At 41.6% G+C, this 19,557-nt stretch overlaps 1 protein-coding gene across 2 annotated transcripts; it reads right to left on the bottom strand.

Annotated features, from left to right (window-relative positions):
* Positions 1 to 2,351: 2,351 nt before the first annotated feature.
* Positions 2,352 to 19,461, bottom strand: LOC119650046 (serine/threonine-protein kinase PITSLRE). Of its 2 annotated transcripts, XM_038052530.1 has the most exons (4): positions 19,189 to 19,461; positions 18,491 to 18,806; positions 3,214 to 5,464; positions 2,674 to 3,150 (listed from the first exon to the last, which is right to left on the bottom strand). In XM_038052530.1, exons 2-4 carry the CDS (start codon positions 18,544 to 18,546, stop codon positions 2,674 to 2,676), a joined length of 2,784 nt encoding a protein of 927 aa, XP_037908458.1. In that variant the 5' UTR covers positions 18,547 to 18,806; positions 19,189 to 19,461. The 2 variants fall into 2 exon arrangements, with proteins under 2 accessions (XP_037908457.1, XP_037908458.1); XM_038052529.1 differs by lacking the exon at positions 18,491 to 18,806 and having other exon boundaries at positions 2,352 to 3,150; positions 19,189 to 19,460.
* Positions 19,462 to 19,557: the final 96 nt, after the last annotated feature.

Below are 19,557 nucleotides of genomic sequence, written 5' to 3'. Positions count from 1 at the left end.
AGTGCTTCTTAAGGTGGATTAGTAGGATGCGTTCGAAAATTTTTACAATATTGAATAGAGGAGAGATTGACCTCATATCTTTGAGATCGCCAGAGCAATCCTTCTTAGGAAGATATTGGAAGAGCTGATTTCCAGGATGTGTGGAAGCGCCTGTTATTCAGGCAGTTGTTGAAGAGAATAGCGGAATGTTCACTGATGGTGGGCGCATATTTCAGTTGTGAATGCATAGAGAGACTGAGGGCATGATGGTCAGAGTGAACTGCCAGTGAGGAGCAGCCGTTAACTGGATCGTCCTAAGTTACATACTTGGCGTTGAGGTCGCCAATAAGGGGGAAAACGTCAAAACTGGCTGTGATTTCCGAGGGTTCGGACAGAATGGGAGTGAGGTAGCAACCTGTACCACCTGGAAATAGAGAGAGCGGATTAGGACTCGAAGGACGCTACTACTAATAAGCAATTTGAAACAAGTGAATCTAATGGGATGATATTTGGTCTTAGTCCCGATTTGACTAGGTTTCGTTTAGGAGAGTAAGATTGGGATCAGTTTCCTCGAGGGACTTGTGAAGAGCAATTTGAAGAGGAATTTTAAGTACGCTTCAGGTCTGCCTTCAGGAGGAAGACGAAGGTAGTTGTGATAGAAGGCAGAAATTGTGGTCCAGAGGGAGGAGAATGACATGTTGAAACGGACCTGGCTTCCATGAAAAAGTCCCTAGGAATGGAAGAGTGTAGAGGCGATGAACAGCTGTGGATTTCCGGTCGGTGAAGGAGGGGTGCTTCAGCTGGAATGAGGCAGAAGGCCAGATGTAGAGTCACAAACGACGGAGTGTCTGTCTAGGTTGGAGGGGATTGAGGGGGCAGGTTCCCTAAAAGGAAGCTCTGGTCATCCTCAATAATAATGGGTGGACAGTCTTCACTGGTTATATCCTGGGCCGTAACGGCCCTGGCGGCCAGTTGAAGGTGTTGTGCGATGTTATTAGAAGTGACCTGTCCACGGACGGCGATGGTGTACGCTGGTTCTGCGTCCTGTTTCGCGCTTCCGATTTCACTTTGCTTTGCTGGTTTACCGTTAAACCGAACCGAACTCTTCAATAGCGGGTTCATAAGTGATTACGGACTGTCTAGACGCTTCGTTGTAATATATTTTTGTGCGCTTCCCTTATTATCAGGCAAGTAATGTAGTGTCCTCTCGTAAGAGAACAGGATGTTTATGCTCTTCTGATATGTCGGCATGTAGCCTTCCTCGAATCTGCAAGAGGCCCCTGGTGATCAAAAAAAGAATACAGCTTATGTAGACTTTTCTGCAGCGGATTTTTTTTACCATGTCTTGCCAAATTCAGCCTTTTGTAGCGATTGAAGAGATAATTCCTTTTTCTCGCATCATAAATTTTAGGGCATATGCCGTCAGCACTACCAGCTTCGAAAATAATGAAAAGCGTTCTAAATTTTGAACAGAATAGTAATAATAGATCTAGCACCGTTAATCGACAAATAGATCGATGTTTGACTATTAATGCAGATAGAAAAAGTGTGACGAACCGTTAGAAAAGGAACCTTGGCTTTGGACTGCTTGCCTCGTTTTCCAAATCTACAGACATTTGACCAAAATGCGTGAGGTATGCGATATGTTTTAATGAACAACCAACATCAGCTTAAACTTCGAAAACTACAATGGGATTGGCGACGTTAAAAGAATCCCGACTCTTGTTCGAGCACTAAACGTTATTGAAAATTATGCAAAGTACTTTGACACTGGCATTACTTCTCACTAGTGATTTGAAATATTGCGTCCGGTTCTCATTATGACCACTAGCTCCTGCAAACTGCTGAACTATGTACTTTTGTCTCCAAAATGCAGAGGAAGATCAGTCCAGTCACGCTCATAATTACCATTCCAAATTTTACGACATTGGAGATGTTACCTTTACTCCACCCTTATCCCAGGCTGCTAGTCTTAGAGCAAGTTTAAGATTCCTCTTTCATAGCGCTCCAAAAGTATGAATGGATAATTGGAGTGCTTCATGTAAGTTTGGGTTATGTTACCCCATACTACAGCCTGCCGACATATTTTATGTCCTACCAAACTTCATTTATGGGGAAAAAACCCGTCCTAGCGAGGCTACGAAGATAATTTACTAGGCTCATTCGCGACTGAGCCTCTTTTCAGGACTCTCCCCAGTCAGTATGTTTCCACTACAAGCGCTTTTTATTCTTGCTGGAAAAGCACTTACCAATTTTTTATTCGGTCGTTTAGTGGAAGTTTTCTTATTCGTTGCATAACAAGAAATTCAGTGAAGCTTTTGCAATAAACTAAAGTTAGTTGATTCCAAATACTAAAAACACCATTTTCAATCTTTCACGTTTTTCCGCTATATTTCTTCAATAATTTTCGAAAATTTATATTTCTTCATTATTTTTCTTTTTTTTTCTTAAAAACTTATTTTATACAAACATTTAAGACTAATTAGAAGTAATTCATTCACATTTTCACAACTATAACAGTGAATTAACGAAAAAATGATATCTTCGAGTGATTTCCCCATGCACACAATAAATTTGCAGCAATAAGGGAAAAACTAGCATGAATTCATTTTTGTCGATCATTACAATCTTCTTTCATACAAAAAAAATATTCTTCAATTTTTAAACCATTCTACAATTCATCTTACAAATATTCTAGAACTTAAGACTAAACCCTGGCGCCATTGCCAATTGTCGTTGGTCCATATTTGCATTAAGAACAAAACCAGTCTTACTACTAGCAGCTGTTTGAACGGCTGGAATATCGTCACGGCCCAGTTGTTTGAACTGCGACCCGCCCGACGGTGGTTTCGGCGAGGAAGCAAGTGCCTTGCGTGCGCCCAACTCACTTTTCGCAGGCCATGTAGGAAACATTGATGGATCGATGGGAAGCGGAAGCTCTTTAAAGTAGGGGCTCTTCAAAGCTTGTTCGGCCGTGAAGCGTTGCTTGGGATCATATGTCAGAAGACCTTGCAGCAAACTCATTCCCAATTCACTGGCTTTGTTCGAGAATCGCCGCCGCAAGTTTGAGACTGGATACTCGGTGAAATGTGGATTTTGACTAATAAGATTCTGTACGGCAGGCAAATCTTTGTAACCGGGCCAGATTTTGTCATTTGGTGTACCTAGTTCCTGTAAAAATACAAAAAAAAATTAATTGAATTTGTTCTATTTATAACATTTCATTCGTCCTACCTTAAATATCTTATTGAGTTGATCCATCTCCGTTTTCCCCGGAAAAAGAGGTGCCATTTGGAGAAATTCCGCAAAAATACAACCCACAGACCACATATCGATGGGCGTTGAATACTCCTTCGTACATAACAGCAGTTCTGGTGCTCGATACCACAGTGTGACGACTAGTGAAGTGTACGCCTTCAAAGGACTACCATACTCCCGAGCCAACCCAAAATCTCCAACTTTCAGAATGCCCTTATGCGACAAGAGTAGATTCGAAGCTTTCAAATCGCGATGTAATATCCAGTTATCGTGCAAATGTCCCACCGCTCGCAACAACTGCTGCATCAGACATTTGACTTCTGCCGGGAAAAATGTTTGTTCTTTGTGCTTCATAGTCTCCATTAGGCTCTTCAAATCGTGCTCCACATAATCCATGACGATGAAAATCTTATCCATGTTGCTACCAACTACTATTTCACGGACCGTTACAATATTCGGATGTTGTCCTTTCAAAAGGGTGTTGATTTCCCGCAAAGAAGTAATCGGAAATCCTTCTTTCTCCTTTTCCATTTTGAGTCGTTTCAAGGCAACAATTTCATTTGTGCGGCGATCCTTAGCGCGGTAGACCACCCCATAAGTACCCTCCTCAATTCGATTCAAACACTGGAATTCCTCGACAGATCTACATCCTTGAATTCCCGGGAAATAATTGGGCAATTTTTCACCTTTTTCATCTCTCGGTGAATCATCTTCCTTGGCGGGTTCAGGAATTTTGCTATCCGAAGGTTTGATCTCTTTCATCTCAATATCTTCTTCGGTATTTTTTCGATCTTTGATCTCCACTGATTGTGAACGGGATCGCGAGCGTGATGTAGGCGATCTCGATCCTGATCTAGAATGTGATCTGGATCGTGAATGCGAGTGGGATCTTGATCTAGAAGCCGATCGAGATCTTGATCGCGATGGTGAATGTGAACGCGATCTAGATCGCGATTTGGATATTGAGCGAACTGAGCGATCGGTTGAATGTGACCGAGATTTACTGCGCGATCTTGATTTACTGTGTGATCGTGGTGATCTTGAATGAACGGATCCGCTACGATCCGATCGAGAATGACTACGAGATCGCATTGAATGTGATGAACGTGGTGATCGGGACCCTGATCGTCTCCCGTGTTCAGATTTTGCTAATTCACCGACAGATAATGGACTACCTGGTAATACATCATCATCTTCGGCAGATTGCTGTCGTACTTTCTGCGAATGCACCGATCCGGACAAAGAATCTGAATCTGATCCAGAATCTTTTCCGACATCCTCATCCTCAGTAGATTCTTCCTCGTCGCTGTCATTGTCTATTATTTTAACATCTTTTTCTTCATATTCACCTTCCTCCTTAGGAGACGGCTTCCTGGGTCGTTTGTGTTTTTTCAAGATTCCTTCACTATCGTGATGACGTTTTGTTGTATTACGATTACGTTCCCGATGTAGTTCACGGCGGGCTTCCAGCTCTTGTTTGGCAAGTTCTTTTTGACGGGCGATCTGTCTTTCGGCTTCAAGCAAACGCGCTCGTCTGGCAGCTTGTTCTGGATCCTCCGGTCTCTCCTTTTTATCTTTCTTTTCAGTCCGATTTGAAGAAGATGTGTAATCACTATAATGCTCTGGACTATCTATCAGTTCAATATTCTCCCGGCGATCACGTCCATCTCGCTTTGATTCTATTGTACCTGAGCGGCTGTCCGGATAACGAGACAATTCCTTTACATATTTGTGTCTTTTACTTAACAAGCGAGTTCTGAGATCTTCTAAAGCCCGTTCCGCATCAACCTTGCTTTCGTAATAATGCTCAGCAGGACCCTTGCGGCGATCACGATCTCGATCTCTCTCACGATCGCGGGGATCCAACACTTGCCGCTTGTCACGATCACGAATTTTGTGTTGTTGCCGTGCATGGTAGTCATGGACACGTTGTTCCGATTGATCGTGATAATCGTGCCTTTCGCGACGTTTTGAGTGCCTTTCCCATTCTCGACCAGCTCCAGTCGGTTGCCGATGTCGTCTGTCATCAAATCGTTCCTTTTCTCGTTCCCTCACTAACCTTTCTCGTTCGCGGTTGTGATCGCGGTCGCGATCCCGGTCCTTGTGTTTATGCTCTCTGGAATGTTTCTTTTCCTTGAATGAACGTTTCTTTACTGCATTGGCACGCGCTGCTTGTGGTGGCTTGATATCAAGCGATTCAAACGCTGACTCACCTTGATCATCATCACTGAAATGATAAGAAATTGATACAAAAATTATAGAAAATAATGTATTTCGTTAATCCATGCGATGGACACATGTCTGGTCATGTGATATTGCGTGTCGCTACTACAACACGACGACGACTTGAACGACGACGCTCCTCCTTTTATCCTGATGTTAGCGTGAAATTTTCGTTTCCAGCTTTCATAGTCGTGCATTCTTCGAAGATTTGCGTGTCGGCAAGTCGTTTCGTTCAGGCTCATTCCAAATTATCAAATCCAGTTGATTTTTCAGAAGCCTTTGTAGAGCACCGCAATCATGTGTTTCCATAATATTTCTACCAAGACGAATTTATAGTGAGTACTGGGTGCTCTCATGTTCGTAGCATTCATGCTTTCGTTGGATTGCCGTCTTTGGCTCTGTTTGATGTTGTCATCTATGGACTTTGTTCGCGACTGCACTCCATTCCAGTGAACCGATGTTTCTTGGCCATTATTTCATTTGGGAGAATTAAAGCGTCTTTTATTTCGAATAAAGTTACGTCGAAGATATAACCGCTTTCCCTTCCTTTATTTTTGGTGTCTATTTTCGATTTGAAATTTATTTTGTGTGCGAAAATGCGAAGTAGCGAGTGGTGATTGAAGAAATAAGGATAAAGCTCCTGCTCATGAAATTTATGGAGATAAACATGCTGTTAAGTTCTTAAAGAAATTATTCAACAACTTAAGGCAAATAAATTAGTTAAAGGCACTTCGAACAACCTTAAATTCTAAGTCTCATAAAATGTCTTAACAGAAACGGAAATTCCAATGTTGACGTTAAGCAATAACAAAAAATAGCAATAGAATCTTTTCGTACTCCTAATGTTCAGCTCGTTAGTGTCGACATGATGTACTCCAGTGATTCCCTGGTGCAACGTTATTCGTTTATAAAAAATAATTTAAATGCGTTATAAGATAGAACTTCACAAAATTTACTCAAACCATTATTCATTCCATTCCTTTAATGACAAAAATAAAAACAATGATTTTAGCTACAAGTTCCGAGCTTTTCTAAATCTATAAAGATTTCTGTGTTGGTTCTACTTTGTCTCTATCAGTATTTTTTCATTTCAATCGTGCTCCATCAGCTTCCACTGAATATCGGAAATAACAATTACTTTCGCTCGCCTTCGTTTATATTCAGAGCGAAATAATTAGAAAATATGCAAGAAAACCCGTACAAATGACAAAAGGTGATGGAGGAAACATCAAGACAAAACCTCAAAGTACTTTCGAATGCAAAGTGGAGCCAGAGTTGCATTTTGCGCCGATACATTTTCTTCTTGTTATCGACGATGTTGTTCATACTGCCTTGGTTTGAGAACGTAAAAGAATTCAATAAATAATGTCATCTTCCCTCAAACATCTCGACTATGCTAATGGACTTCGGACAAATGACTCTGGATTTGAAAAAGGAAACAAGCAGAGTCGGATACAAGATAAACACTAACAAAACCAAGGTCCTAGGTCTGATTTGTTGTTGGTCCCTTCCTATTTGCATTAACGGTTCTGCCAACGACGGCACCGAACTTAAAGTCGCTAAACACCTTAACAGCGCTAAATCGCTCTCTGTGTTGTCTAAAATGTGGAGATGCGCTAACATCAATGATAATGTTTTCTCTCTGCTGCTGTATGAGACTAGCACATGAAATTATTACTAGAAGAATCCAAGCTTTCATCAAATACCTATCTGCGCCGCATCATCTGAGTGCTCTTGCCTAAGATAATAACAAACGGACAACTTTACGGACCAAATACTCATGAACTTGTTAATCAGAGGACGGTAATGGGAATGAATAGGTCACTCATTAAGATATGGCGGTAACTCTATTGCAGGTAATAACCTTCTATCCGAGAGTGGCCGGCAAATGAGTCGTTGAGTTGTTAATTTTTTTATACAAAAAATTTCGAATCTTGTCAGCTCAAAGTAATATTCACATCAATCAATCAATCTCCCAAAAAAAAAATGAGGAACCCTCGGCGAAATATTTGAAATTTGTCAAGATTGGTGAAGGCTTGGGGAAAGTCATTAGAGAAACAGAAAAAAATAGACCTCGTTTTCTTTACTTGGTCCACAATTACGATTACTATGACTTCCTTCTTTAAAAATAAAATAAAACAATTTGGAAACTCAAGGCCCAGCGCTTCAGACATGAAGGTTTTGTGAATTACACACGCTGGTTTCATCTATACAAAGCTCGCAGTGCATATATCATGGGTGCTTAAACCCGTTAGAACTTAAGAAAGGGTTAACTATCAAACGAAATGTCATACTGCGCTCATTTTTTGACACTTATCGTCAGCATACTCTGAACAACGCCACCGAATTATCCAGATTTACTTTATTAAAACCAGTCATCAATTCGCGCAATTTATAGACAACTTTGTGATTTTTATGGCGCACATTATCGCGCATCTGAGCAAGTCATCCCTCGAACTCTGGATAGATTTCATACCACATATTACCCGTTGGGAAGTGCAGTCGCCACGCACGAGGAGAACGATCAGACCCGAATCTACAAGTTTAATCTGAAGTGACTCTTGCCACAAAACCTCACCGAAGGTTATGTGGTACCATTGGAACTGGGGTGGCCCTCTGAGAGAATATGTTCCCTTAGAACCCATGGGGGATATGCTCTCGGCCCGGTTGTTTGCGATTGCAACTTTGTGTGAGTTTCATGGTCCCACCGCAGACGGAGCTCTTCATGGGCTAAAACATGGAGTTGCGCTGTACCCTCTAGTTGCGGGAGAGGTCTTAGATAGACCTCGCATCCAGTAGTATGAATACTGAGCTTGCACTCGGTATAAACCAGAACCGTTGTACCAGTCATCGCGAGGCGTAGATTGTGGTCTCCAAATCAATCCGTGTTCAAAGAATACTTCTTCTGTCAGTACCCCGAATTATTGATACCAAGGGAACATGAAAACGGGGTTTCGCTTCGATAAGAAATTCGAAGCACGCTGGAGTGACAAGGCAAACTGGAAGAGCCTGGATGTGGCATAGGGCTTAAACCAGCAACTGATCACTTGGTACACTGACGGATCCCTAACAGCAGAGGGAGCGGGAACCGGGGTTATTGATCCAAGGAAAATATACTTTGAACTAATGGATAAGCGGACTAGCATATTCCAGGCATATACGCCATAGACAGATACCCCTCCTTCAACCTCCAAAGGAGCAGGACATTGCTATTCTAATCGACAGCTAAGCTGCAAGCAAGGCACTTAAGTTCAAACAGGAGAACTCTAAACTGATATGGGAATGCCTTGACAGACTAAATATGATCAGCTCGCACATTAACGTCTGGATACTCTAGATGCCAGACCGTATTGGGTTGGAAGGCAATGGACAAACTGGCCAGGAAGGGAGCAGCGATGCTTCTACACGGGCCAGAACCCTCCTGTAGAATCGAAAACGGGTTTGCAGCTACGACATTAAAAAATGAATAGTAACGGCTGAGGGAAATATAATGGGCGAGCCTACTAGGAATGGAGCAGTCCAGGGTACTCATGGAAGGACACGAACCCAAATGCACGAAGGACTGTTTAAACCTCACCAAGAAGAACCCTCAGATTACAGTGGGAATACTCACTGCTGAGTAAACTATCTCATGGGGCAGCTAAGTATATCCATGAACATTGCCTGCACGTTCTGTGCGGAGCGTGTCGAAACCTTCATACACGTTCTGGCAGTGTCCGGCACTTGTACAATTAATACCATATGACAAATTTAAATACTTGCAAGTAGGGAATATATTAAAATTTGCTTGACATACTATAGTTCTTAAGGACGTAATGCAACATAATAATAGACTCGTTAAACTACCAAAATTTTCATACTACATTCTCTCTAAATGATGCCAATACGTCGAAGAAATATGCATACTGAAGAGAGGAAGAAGATCGAAATTTATATGGTGGCATGAATGGACCTTATTTCTTCAAAAATTAAACCGAAGATCGTTAGTGCACCATGATCAATGATTTGTTAGAAAATATGAATATGGTTTTAACAGGATGGCGCTATGTGCCATACGACAACCGCAACCGTCGACTTATTGAAATCAAAATTTGGCGATGTGATATCGTTAACTGAATTTGCAATTGGCCTCCAAGGTGGTGCGACTTCATATCTCTCGATTATTTTCTGTGAGGCCACGTGAAGTTATTGGCGCTCCCCTTTTACATATTTGGCGATCCTCCTCAAGTTTAACGGGGGATGAGGATTCGCTGTTCCAACCTTTGTACTAAATTCCATGTGAATAGCTGTAACTCTCTGAGAAAAATGCGTATGACAGACACGCAGACCAGGCGGACAGATTACGAACCGACTTTAATAAGGTTCTGTTTTGATAAAAAGCAAGGCGGAAGGGAGAACCACTTGCAGAATATATAAAGATGTTTCTAACGAAGATTCGAAATGTTAAGTGGACTGGATTGAGGTAAAATCGGAAGAGAAACACAGGGTAAAAGCAGACAGTTTGAAAACACAACGATTTCGACGAAGTAGATATTGAAATGAAGCTGAAATGAGCAATTACGGTGTATTACTGCTACTGTTGAAATTTGGTGAAGTTTAGAGTCAGTTTATTCACAGGACACCAATGCACCAACTTTAATCATGAAAGCACAGTCCGGCGGAGACAAAACAAGGGCAAGCCATTTATGGACGTCTGCGCATAATAAGCAAGAGCACTAGACTAAGGGATCATTTTGTATTGTAACTTATTTTAATGTAACTATTTTATTTACAATTAACAAACTATTTGTTAAACTAATGCACAACGCGAATGTCTGGCCTTGTCTTTGACTCTTTTACTTCGCTCTTGACTCAAACAAAGTGACTTTGAAAAGCTATTTTTTAGTGGCTGCCAATTGTATTTCAAAGCCATGCCCGACTCTTTCTCAGAGCGTTCACAATTGCGTACCATTATCACGCAAATTACTTGCTCCGCCACAATGTCATTAATGAAACTAGTCGCGATAGCGGAAGCCGGACGCTTCAGGTAAAAGATTTTGTGTTCATCTTATCTCCCTATGCACGGTTTTCTATTCGTACATAGCAAAAAATGCGAAATACTCCTTCATTAATTGCTAAATTCTAGATATACATATGTACATACATATCAAAGCCATCAATATTTTGCTAGCCCTAAATAAACAAACGTTGCCTATCCAAATTGATCTGACGTATCTTCACGTATTTCCACTTTACCTCGTGCAGTCATACAAATATGTACTTTGTGGTGGTAAGTAAATACCACTGGTACTAACGTACACACAAATCTATCCTATTGGACACTGCCCGCAAACTTAATTAGCAGATACATATACATACAAATGTGTGCCTTGAGTAATTGAAAAGGAAATTTAAAGTGTCCCCATAGACCCCGCCGTTCCTATAACTTCACTATGATGATGTCGTCATACACCTCTTAGAGTGCAATAAATTTTCATGAAATGCAGAAGTTTCAATGCCAATAACTAAGTTCTTCGCTTTTGGGAATATGGATAATAATGTCCTCTTTTCAAAGGAGCGGAAAGTGCATTCGTCGGGTGTTTTATCTAGAATCGGGTTAACTAGGAACAGATTAGGAAGCTCAAGGGGGCAAGTTCCAATATTATTGTCAAGTTGAGTGAGGAGAAGAACGACGAGCGGCTCAGAATAGTCTGTACCTAGAAGAGTGTAGAAGAAGCATTGGGCGACGAGAGAGAAGTAATAATAATAATAATCGTTTGGCGCAATAATCCAAATGGAGCAGGGCCCTGAAGTGTGTTAAAGCACTTCATTCAAAACCGTAACGGTACACTACAGTACACTGTAGGAGGCAATGTGGTCAGCATTACCCTCGCCCGCGATTATCAGCCTGATTTGACTTCGATACTCATTCACAGCTGAGTCGACTGGTATCCGACGTCGAATCACGATACAAATCCCACTGTCACCAGTGAACCGCAACTTTCCGTACGACAGCCTTGTGCTGTAACCATTCACTAATCCGGACACTAGAGAGAGAAGTAAGGGCAAAGTAAATGACCGAATGGTACCGGGGAGTTGGCTGGAACCAGAAAGTTGGGAATCAAGTATCGGTTACGTGTCTTTTTCAAAATTTGATGCAAAACAAAGGGTTATTAAAATCAGTTTGTTTGTCACAAAAAATGCACTTTTCTCAAAAATGGCCACGTCAATTCAATCCAATTTAGTGGAGATACATACAATAAGTGACATGAATTTGTGTGGAGTTTAAAAAGGGCTCCGCATACATGCAAAAGGACGGGTGGGTATTTTGTTTTTCGCCTATACGTATTGTACGATATGGATGATAGTAAGGAGATCAGGCAAATTATCAAGCACTTCTTCATTCAAGAGGGAGGGACAAATACAGGAGAAATAGACACCAGAAACAGATTTAGGCAGGGAGACATGTAAGTCATCACAATCATAAGAGGAGACAAGCGTGAAAAAGATCCTTAATTGCACTCAGGAACGCACCACCAATGAATTTTCGTGTTGCAACCCAACTCATCTTCCCAGTGAGCTTAATATTTTATCATCAAAATCAAGTTCCTGCAATACAGATGTTGAACCAAGGCAGCAAATTAGAGGCCCCATCATAGTTCTTAAACCGCTGACATTTTGGTGGAATAATCGAATAGTGAAGACGGAATCAGTTACAAAACGACGGGGTAGGCGAGTTGTCTGATTCGCGGCAATAAACCACTTTGAATGAAACTATTATCCGATCAGGATTGCTGACCCAATCATTTAGATGCAGCACTGCCACACACATTTGGGGCCAGAAATATTATTGCAAAAAATGTACTTTTCGTAAACCAGAAATGAACCGAAACTAGTTTCTCGGGCTGGATACTCCCCAATCCCTTAAGGACTCAGATTTCACTCTCCATACCTTCATACAATTAAAAGTTGTCATAAATACATCATTATAATTGCAATTAGGTAATTATGCAACCGCAGTCAGTAATTTTCTTTTAGGTCTAGATGAGCATTCTCTGAAAATTTGGCGAATGAAGAGCGTTTCTTGCAGGAAAAATGCGTGTTAAGCTGTTAGAAGTCATTTGAATTGCAAAACAGAAATATTCGCCACGTGAACGCTTCATTTACCGAAAGCAAAGAAATGCAGATCTACGAAAAGTGCGGGGATTATGGATAAGATAATCTACATTGACAGTAACTCATTTTATGAGGGTTATGAAAAATACGAATAAGGCCAGACTTAGGAAAAAAAAATCGAATACAAAAAGTTGTTACAAGGACTTTGAAAGTCCAACAATAGCTCTGGCCACACGGTGGCGGCAGATCATCGATCATATTGGACAATATTTCAATTAATTTTCCTTATTCGATTCCATTAAAAAACACTTTTGACTTCTACCTCTCAGGCCTTTCTCCCGATGACGAGTAGCAGGCTGGATCGTCTAGATCGAATTCATCCCTTGTCTCGGCTATATTCTTGGTCCTATTAGAGTCTTACATACCAGTGAATTCAGCTAGGGGCACAGTAAAGGAGAGATGTTTTTCATGTTTGGGTTGCTCTTGTCACTTTTTCTATATCTAGAGCCTTCATCTCATCCAGTAGCATAGTCGGGCCGTCTAGATCGAACTCTCCAGTTCTAGGAGGATTTTCAAATGATCATCCAGCGTATCAAGCCACCGTTGTTGATTTTCAGGCAAATCTTAGCAAATGCGTTCTCGTCGGTGGAATTACTTGATCATACCCTGGAAGACACTTCTTACGCTATCTTTCAATTTTTCTAAGTGCAACCCCATATCGATCGCGGACAAAGAACGCCAGATGTGGAACGCCACCCAAACTGCACTGAAGCGTGATGCAATTACATAGTACGGTTGACTGAGAGCATTGATCCGAGATATTTAAATTGCTCATTCCTTGGCAGGATGCTGTCACTGACAGTGACTGTATCCTTTGCGGTGAGGCGCTAGAAAAACATCTGCAAAGAACAGTGTGTAGGACATTGGATATCCCTCGTGACAATGCACACGAACAGTGTAAGACATAAATAAAGAGAGAGATAAAGAGATGGGAGGGTGCTTCTTTGATAAACATTGACATAGACACAGAGTGGCTTCTATACGAGTATACCTTCCTCTGATACAAGGTGTTTGCGCAATGCATACCAAATAAGTTTGGGTCGTACACATTCTCTAGGTCCAGACAATGTAGGGACGGACGGAAGTTTTTCCATGAGCAACCGTACACCGTGCATGGCGTCAGTGATTATGCAGTTCTTGACAGCCAGCCTTGTTCACGGTAATTTGAACGATGTCGTGCTTTCAAAAATTCTCTTTGAATATCTGCTGGACTTTGTTTCATATTGGTGCGGCGTTGCTTTCTTGTGAGTCAAATGGTATTCTGCCCTCCTCAATAATGCAATGGAAGCGATATCGCTAGGTCTTGCTACTTTCCCCGATTTTATTCGTTTGATTGGCTCTTCAACTACGGTGCTGATGGTGCCGTCAGTCGGTCATTAAGCAAAATGTCCTTCTCTCATTAACACAACAATAAGTAAAGACTTTTGTAGTGGACTGCTCAGGTAATAGCGATCGCTTTCTTTGCCTAACATCTGGCATTGCGAATTCACCGCCGTTTTATCAACGAGTAACTCGAAAATATTTTCACAGCCTAATATAATATCGATATTACACCAAATTTAAACCAAGCGAACCCTGGATATACATAGTATAGCCATAAGTTCTGTCAGTCGATGCGTATAGCGAGAAATGTTAGGCCACCGAAACTGGTAACACTGCGCACGGAGAGTACCTAACCATATCCCACCTCCGTCAAGATATTGGTCTTGGTGCGTACCGGCGGTGCGTTAGCCATATGTTAACGACAAAACTGAAGGAAATACGGCGAACTCGATGTGCTGCTCATCCGGGCGTCTCATATCACAGAGTAATTGATATTCATTTCTGCTGGGCCGACGTCAAAACCAATGCGAACGTGTACGAAAAGATGTTAGAGGATGTGGCCGAGCTATTGAGTAAATATCTATTCGCAGGACTCGGTCCCCGCTCACATGGTAATTCAGCAGTGGTTAGCGGCATATGTTCCTGACTTCATAACCGCGGATGAATGGGCCTCAGGCAGCCCAGATTTGAATGCTCTGGACTACAGCCTTGGGCTGAGGAGACTGCCTGCAATCGAGCTTACACCGATTTGGAGAGTTTGAAGGCCAGCATCGTGCGTGCAGCTCGAGAAATCCCGCTCCATACCGTGCGTGAACTGATTGATGCATGGCCTCACAGACTTCGGGTCTCTGTAGCTGGTAACGGCAGCCATTTTGAATAATTTCTTTTAATCGTTTGAAAGCTCTATGTTTCCCTTTTCTAATGGTGTACTTTTCAATTGATTTGGTTTATTACTTCGTGAGAAATAAAGATTTGTTTGACTGACAGAACTTATGGCTATACTATGTACATGTTCTAGACCTGTTTCAACGTATAGCTGCTTTCGGTTTGGATACGCAACATAATTCACTATATGCGTTCAAATGTATTTCCAACCACCTCAATGAATCGCCAACAGTCGCTTTATTTGCATTTGAAGAATATACAACCCTTTGCCAACAATAATGCAGTTCTCTCAACGCCAAATTTTATTTAATGCTGTTTTACTCGAGACAGCATTTACACGATCAGAATGGCGTCAATTCCGTGATCTTGTCCACGTATTGTCTGACGAAAAACAAAAGGGTGGGAGACGACAGTCATCAGTCATCGACCAGAACTCAGTCGAGAAGTACTACGTTCTGCGGCAGAACGAGGAAAACAGTAATATACTATCAGTCTGACCGGACTATTCATATACAGTAGAATTTCGATAACCCCATCTACGCTACGCAGCAGGCAGCAATACACATTTGAACGACCCGACATTCAGCCAAGCGACGCGGCCAAGTTCCCTGGCAGAGAATATTTTGGAGTGTCATTTCCATATAATGGAGCCCCGTGACTGCCACCAATTTGTCAGTTTTAGGTGAATATTGAAGCCGTACGCAAGGAGGAGACTCCGAAAACATTGAGTTATCGCCGTTCCCAAAAGTTAGGCATTGCAAGAACCACACTAAGGCGCATAATTCGTATCGATTTAAAAAAAATTCCGTACAAATTCAATTAGCACAAAAATTAAAAACCCAACTGATTATCCGAAACATCTTGATTATGCCAAATGGGCCGTCGAAATTGTTTGAATTGTAATGAACCAGACTTTTGGCGAAAAATCATCATGCCAGACGAGGGCCATTTTCAGTTAAATGGAGGCGTAAATAAGCAAAACTGTCGCTTCTACGCTACCGAAAATCTTCAACTAATTGAAGAACAACCTCTCCTCGACCAAAAAGTGACTGTGTGGTGTGTTGTTTGTGCGGAAAAGGTCATTGAACCGGTCTTTTTTGAAAATGACGAAGGAGCCTCTGTTACCATCAATGGCGAGCGTTATCGGACCATGATTCGTGATTTTATCATCATCGAAGAAAATGACATGGAAGGCTTGTGGTTTCAGCAGGACGGAGCAACTTGCCACACTTCACGCGCTACAATCGATTTTTTTAACTCATTGTTCCCCGGAAGGTTGATAGATATCGAAAGATGGTGATTTTCCATGAACACTGAGATCACCAGATTTGACGCCACCAGACTTTTTTCTGTGAGGCTATCTCAAATCCAAGGTATATATCAACAATCCAAAAGACTCTAGCTCAACTCAAAAACAACATTCGACGCGAAATAGCCGGCATATCGGCCGAAACATTGGCCAAAACGATGGAAAATGCTAAAAAAGAGCACATTTGGCCATCAAGGCCAAAAGATATCATTTTCAAAAAATATCTGGCACAAATGTTCTTGAACTAAAATAAATGATTTTTAATATGAACAGCAAAAAATGGTTTTTTTCATGTTTTTTCCAGAAACAAATGGGCCCGCATTAAATGGCCTACCCTGTATCTTTATATGGGTTTATAGGCAGCAATATATACATGAGCGACACTGTACGACGCGAAATTCAGTCAAGCGGCGGTGCTGAATATAGTGTCGGGTCGCGTAGCGTATATGGGGCCGTACCTTAAAATATTCGCTGCTGCTAAGCTTAATGTCGCGTTGCACAATGTCGCTCAAATATGTATTGCTGCCTACAAAACCATATCGATATTTTGACGGACAGTGCAGTTTGTGGTCGTGTCCAGTCGTACCTTTAAGGTATGAACCCTCCATTTTGCCCAACTGCCGCGATGCGGTATGCCTATATTGCACTAGCGCGGCAGCTAACTACTAACAACTATATATTTTGACATTTTAACAGGCGGATACAGGCCAAAACCGAAAAATCGTGGCAGTCAACTGAGTTCATTATATGGAAATGACAGGCGACGCTGCAAAATATCCCCTGCCGGGCAATTTGGCCACGTCGCGTCGCTTGGCTAAATGTCACGTCGGGCAATGTCGCTCAAGTGTGTATTGCTGCCTGCAAAACCACATAAAGATATTTTGACAGGCAGTGCAATTGGTGGCCGGGTCGCTTAACGTGGTTTTACAGATAGCAATACACACTTGAGCGACATTCAGCAGGGGATATTTTGCAGTGTCGCGTGCCATTTGCATATCATAACTGAGTTGACTGCTACGATTTTTCATGTTTTGGTTTAGATCCACCTGTTAAAATGTCAAAACATGCAGCTGGCTGCCGCGCTAATGCAGTATAGACATGCCCCGTCGCAGCAGTTGTTGCTGAATGTAGTGTCGCACCGCGTGGCATATATGCGGTCCTACCTTTAATCTGGCCACTAAATACTGACAGATTGATCAAGTTGAAGCGTCCATCAAACTTCGTCAGCTATGCAATTCGCAGTGGAAAAATTGTCGGCGTACGGTTCAGGTACTGTAAATAAACTAATCAGAAGTAGCAGTAGATCGATCACTTGAAGGAAACCACGACGTTACTGCAAGATATGATGACTAAGTTTATAGTCAGAGTTCCTATTGTCTTTTATCAGAAACGGGATACCCCACTTTACTTGGCCCTGGATAATCTTTTTAGTTATGCCAATTATAATGTGGGGATTCGGAATTTGACTTGTTCCTTTAATACACGGAGCCTCTGATATACCAATAGTTTTGGGGCGCTAAATCCAAATTCGACAGGAAAAACGACAGAGGGTAGTTGAGTTATTAAAGACGATAAGCTAATGGGACTGAAATGATGTTTGCAGAAGAAATTATTTACAGAGCATGTCATTGATTCCTAATGATTTGGGTCGATTTCAAATTTCTACCACTACCGCAAACATATCTTCACCTCCAATGGCCCATTGAACTCTTAAATTATATATATACACTTCCGATCACTTCCTATATAATTTCCACGGAAAATAAATATTAATTTTACTCTACAAACCTTATTTCTTCCTTCCATTCACTCACTACAACGCTTCGCCTCACACATCATCCTAGCACGAGTCCAGCAACAGAATTTCATTCCATTTTGTGGGCGAGTACGTGCAAATAAAGAACATTTAGAGCGTTATCAGAAAGTCATTAACTTACCAGAGCTAATTTGGTTCAATTCACGTCTGAGTAGGATTGGCGTCCAAGCAACGAATGTTTAATCGACCTCAACGACGTCAGCAGTGATCTTGAAGCAGACGCGGTTTGTTGCTCCATGACGACGGCGACGAAATGCGAATCTCAATGCAATTTTGTCTCTTTTCCCTGAGAATCCACACAAAAATTGTGTTGCATGTCTCATGTTTCACGTAGTTCGAAAATAGACACCAGAAATAAGGGAAATCCTCGATTTAAATTTCTTTCTCTCTACGTCGCAGTTCTCACGGGCCAATATCCGACGTACTGGCCGCCTTGTCTTTTATTTACGTTAATAATCTCGCAGCCGAAACTCATCAGTTCGCGACCGATTGATTGTCAATACGCAAAACGAGTAAAAAGCAGAAATGAAACAAGTAATTACCCCGACATTCGATACTGTCCAAACCACCTTTCCAGGCCAGGCGGTTTGATGTGCATTTAATCGATCTGGGAATCCGCACGCCCGCATTGCATGGCTCTGTGCAATTCGATGTGTGACTTAGAGCAGTCGTTGCAGCGTTTTGCGGCGATTATTTATGTAGACTTTGCAGTTGTTTGTTTTTTATATAAAACAAAAATATATTTACTTTTTTGATTAAGATTTAAAAGTGGTCTTAGGTTTGGATCATGTTTGGCCATCGCGCGCATCGGTCACATTTTTTAGTGGACACATGAGAGAGTACACACTATTTTGTGGCCTATTTGAAAAAATTTCATATCAATAAGCATCCATTTGAAATTGATTAGAAATGTAAAAAGGATTCAGATTTTGTTGGCAAAATAGTTTTGCATCTTTTGGTGGCATTCGTCTCGGTGAAATCGGGAGTAATCAGTCGCACACGCACGAAAAACGTTGGGAGGGCGGAGGGAAGGAAAAGGTAGTCGCGGTCGCAAGGATAACAGGTGTGGGAGAGAATTTTTCGTCTGTTCTTTGTATGACGACATCCCACTCCACTGAATCACGAAAAAAAATCAAATTTCATTCGTTCGACTTAGGGAGTGAGATTTTTCCAAAAAAAGCGTGATTACAGAACTTTCTCGTACGAATGCGACTTACAATTTAGGGGGTGTAATACTGACCTGAGAAAATCATCATCATCGCCTGCGCTTCGAACTTGGCCATCTTCACTGCCCGAGTTATCGAAACGTTGCTGATTACTCATAATGGCGTGAGGTGTGCGTTCGCCCCAACCGAAAATCTATCTGTATTGTCTCTAGTAATTGTAAAACGATTTAATTTTCACGCGTTTAAGTACTCGACAACTATTTGTATCAACCCAACGCAAAATATCTAGACAATGACTAAAACCACACGTGAAACCCAGGCAGCTTTTAAACGTTTTTGATCGCTTGACAATTAAAGAATTTATAAAATGAAAATGGAGATTCCTAATGACAGTGAGAAGGGTGCAGTTCAGAATCTATTCGAATTGGACTCTTTGCAGCGGT

The sequence above is a fragment of the Hermetia illucens genome, chromosome 2 (assembly GCF_905115235.1).
Source record: "Hermetia illucens chromosome 2, iHerIll2.2.curated.20191125, whole genome shotgun sequence".
Lineage (NCBI taxonomy): Eukaryota > Metazoa > Arthropoda > Insecta > Diptera > Stratiomyidae > Hermetia > Hermetia illucens.
Note: the sequence above shows the minus strand (reverse complement) of the source record. Positions and strands in the feature narration are given on the sequence as shown.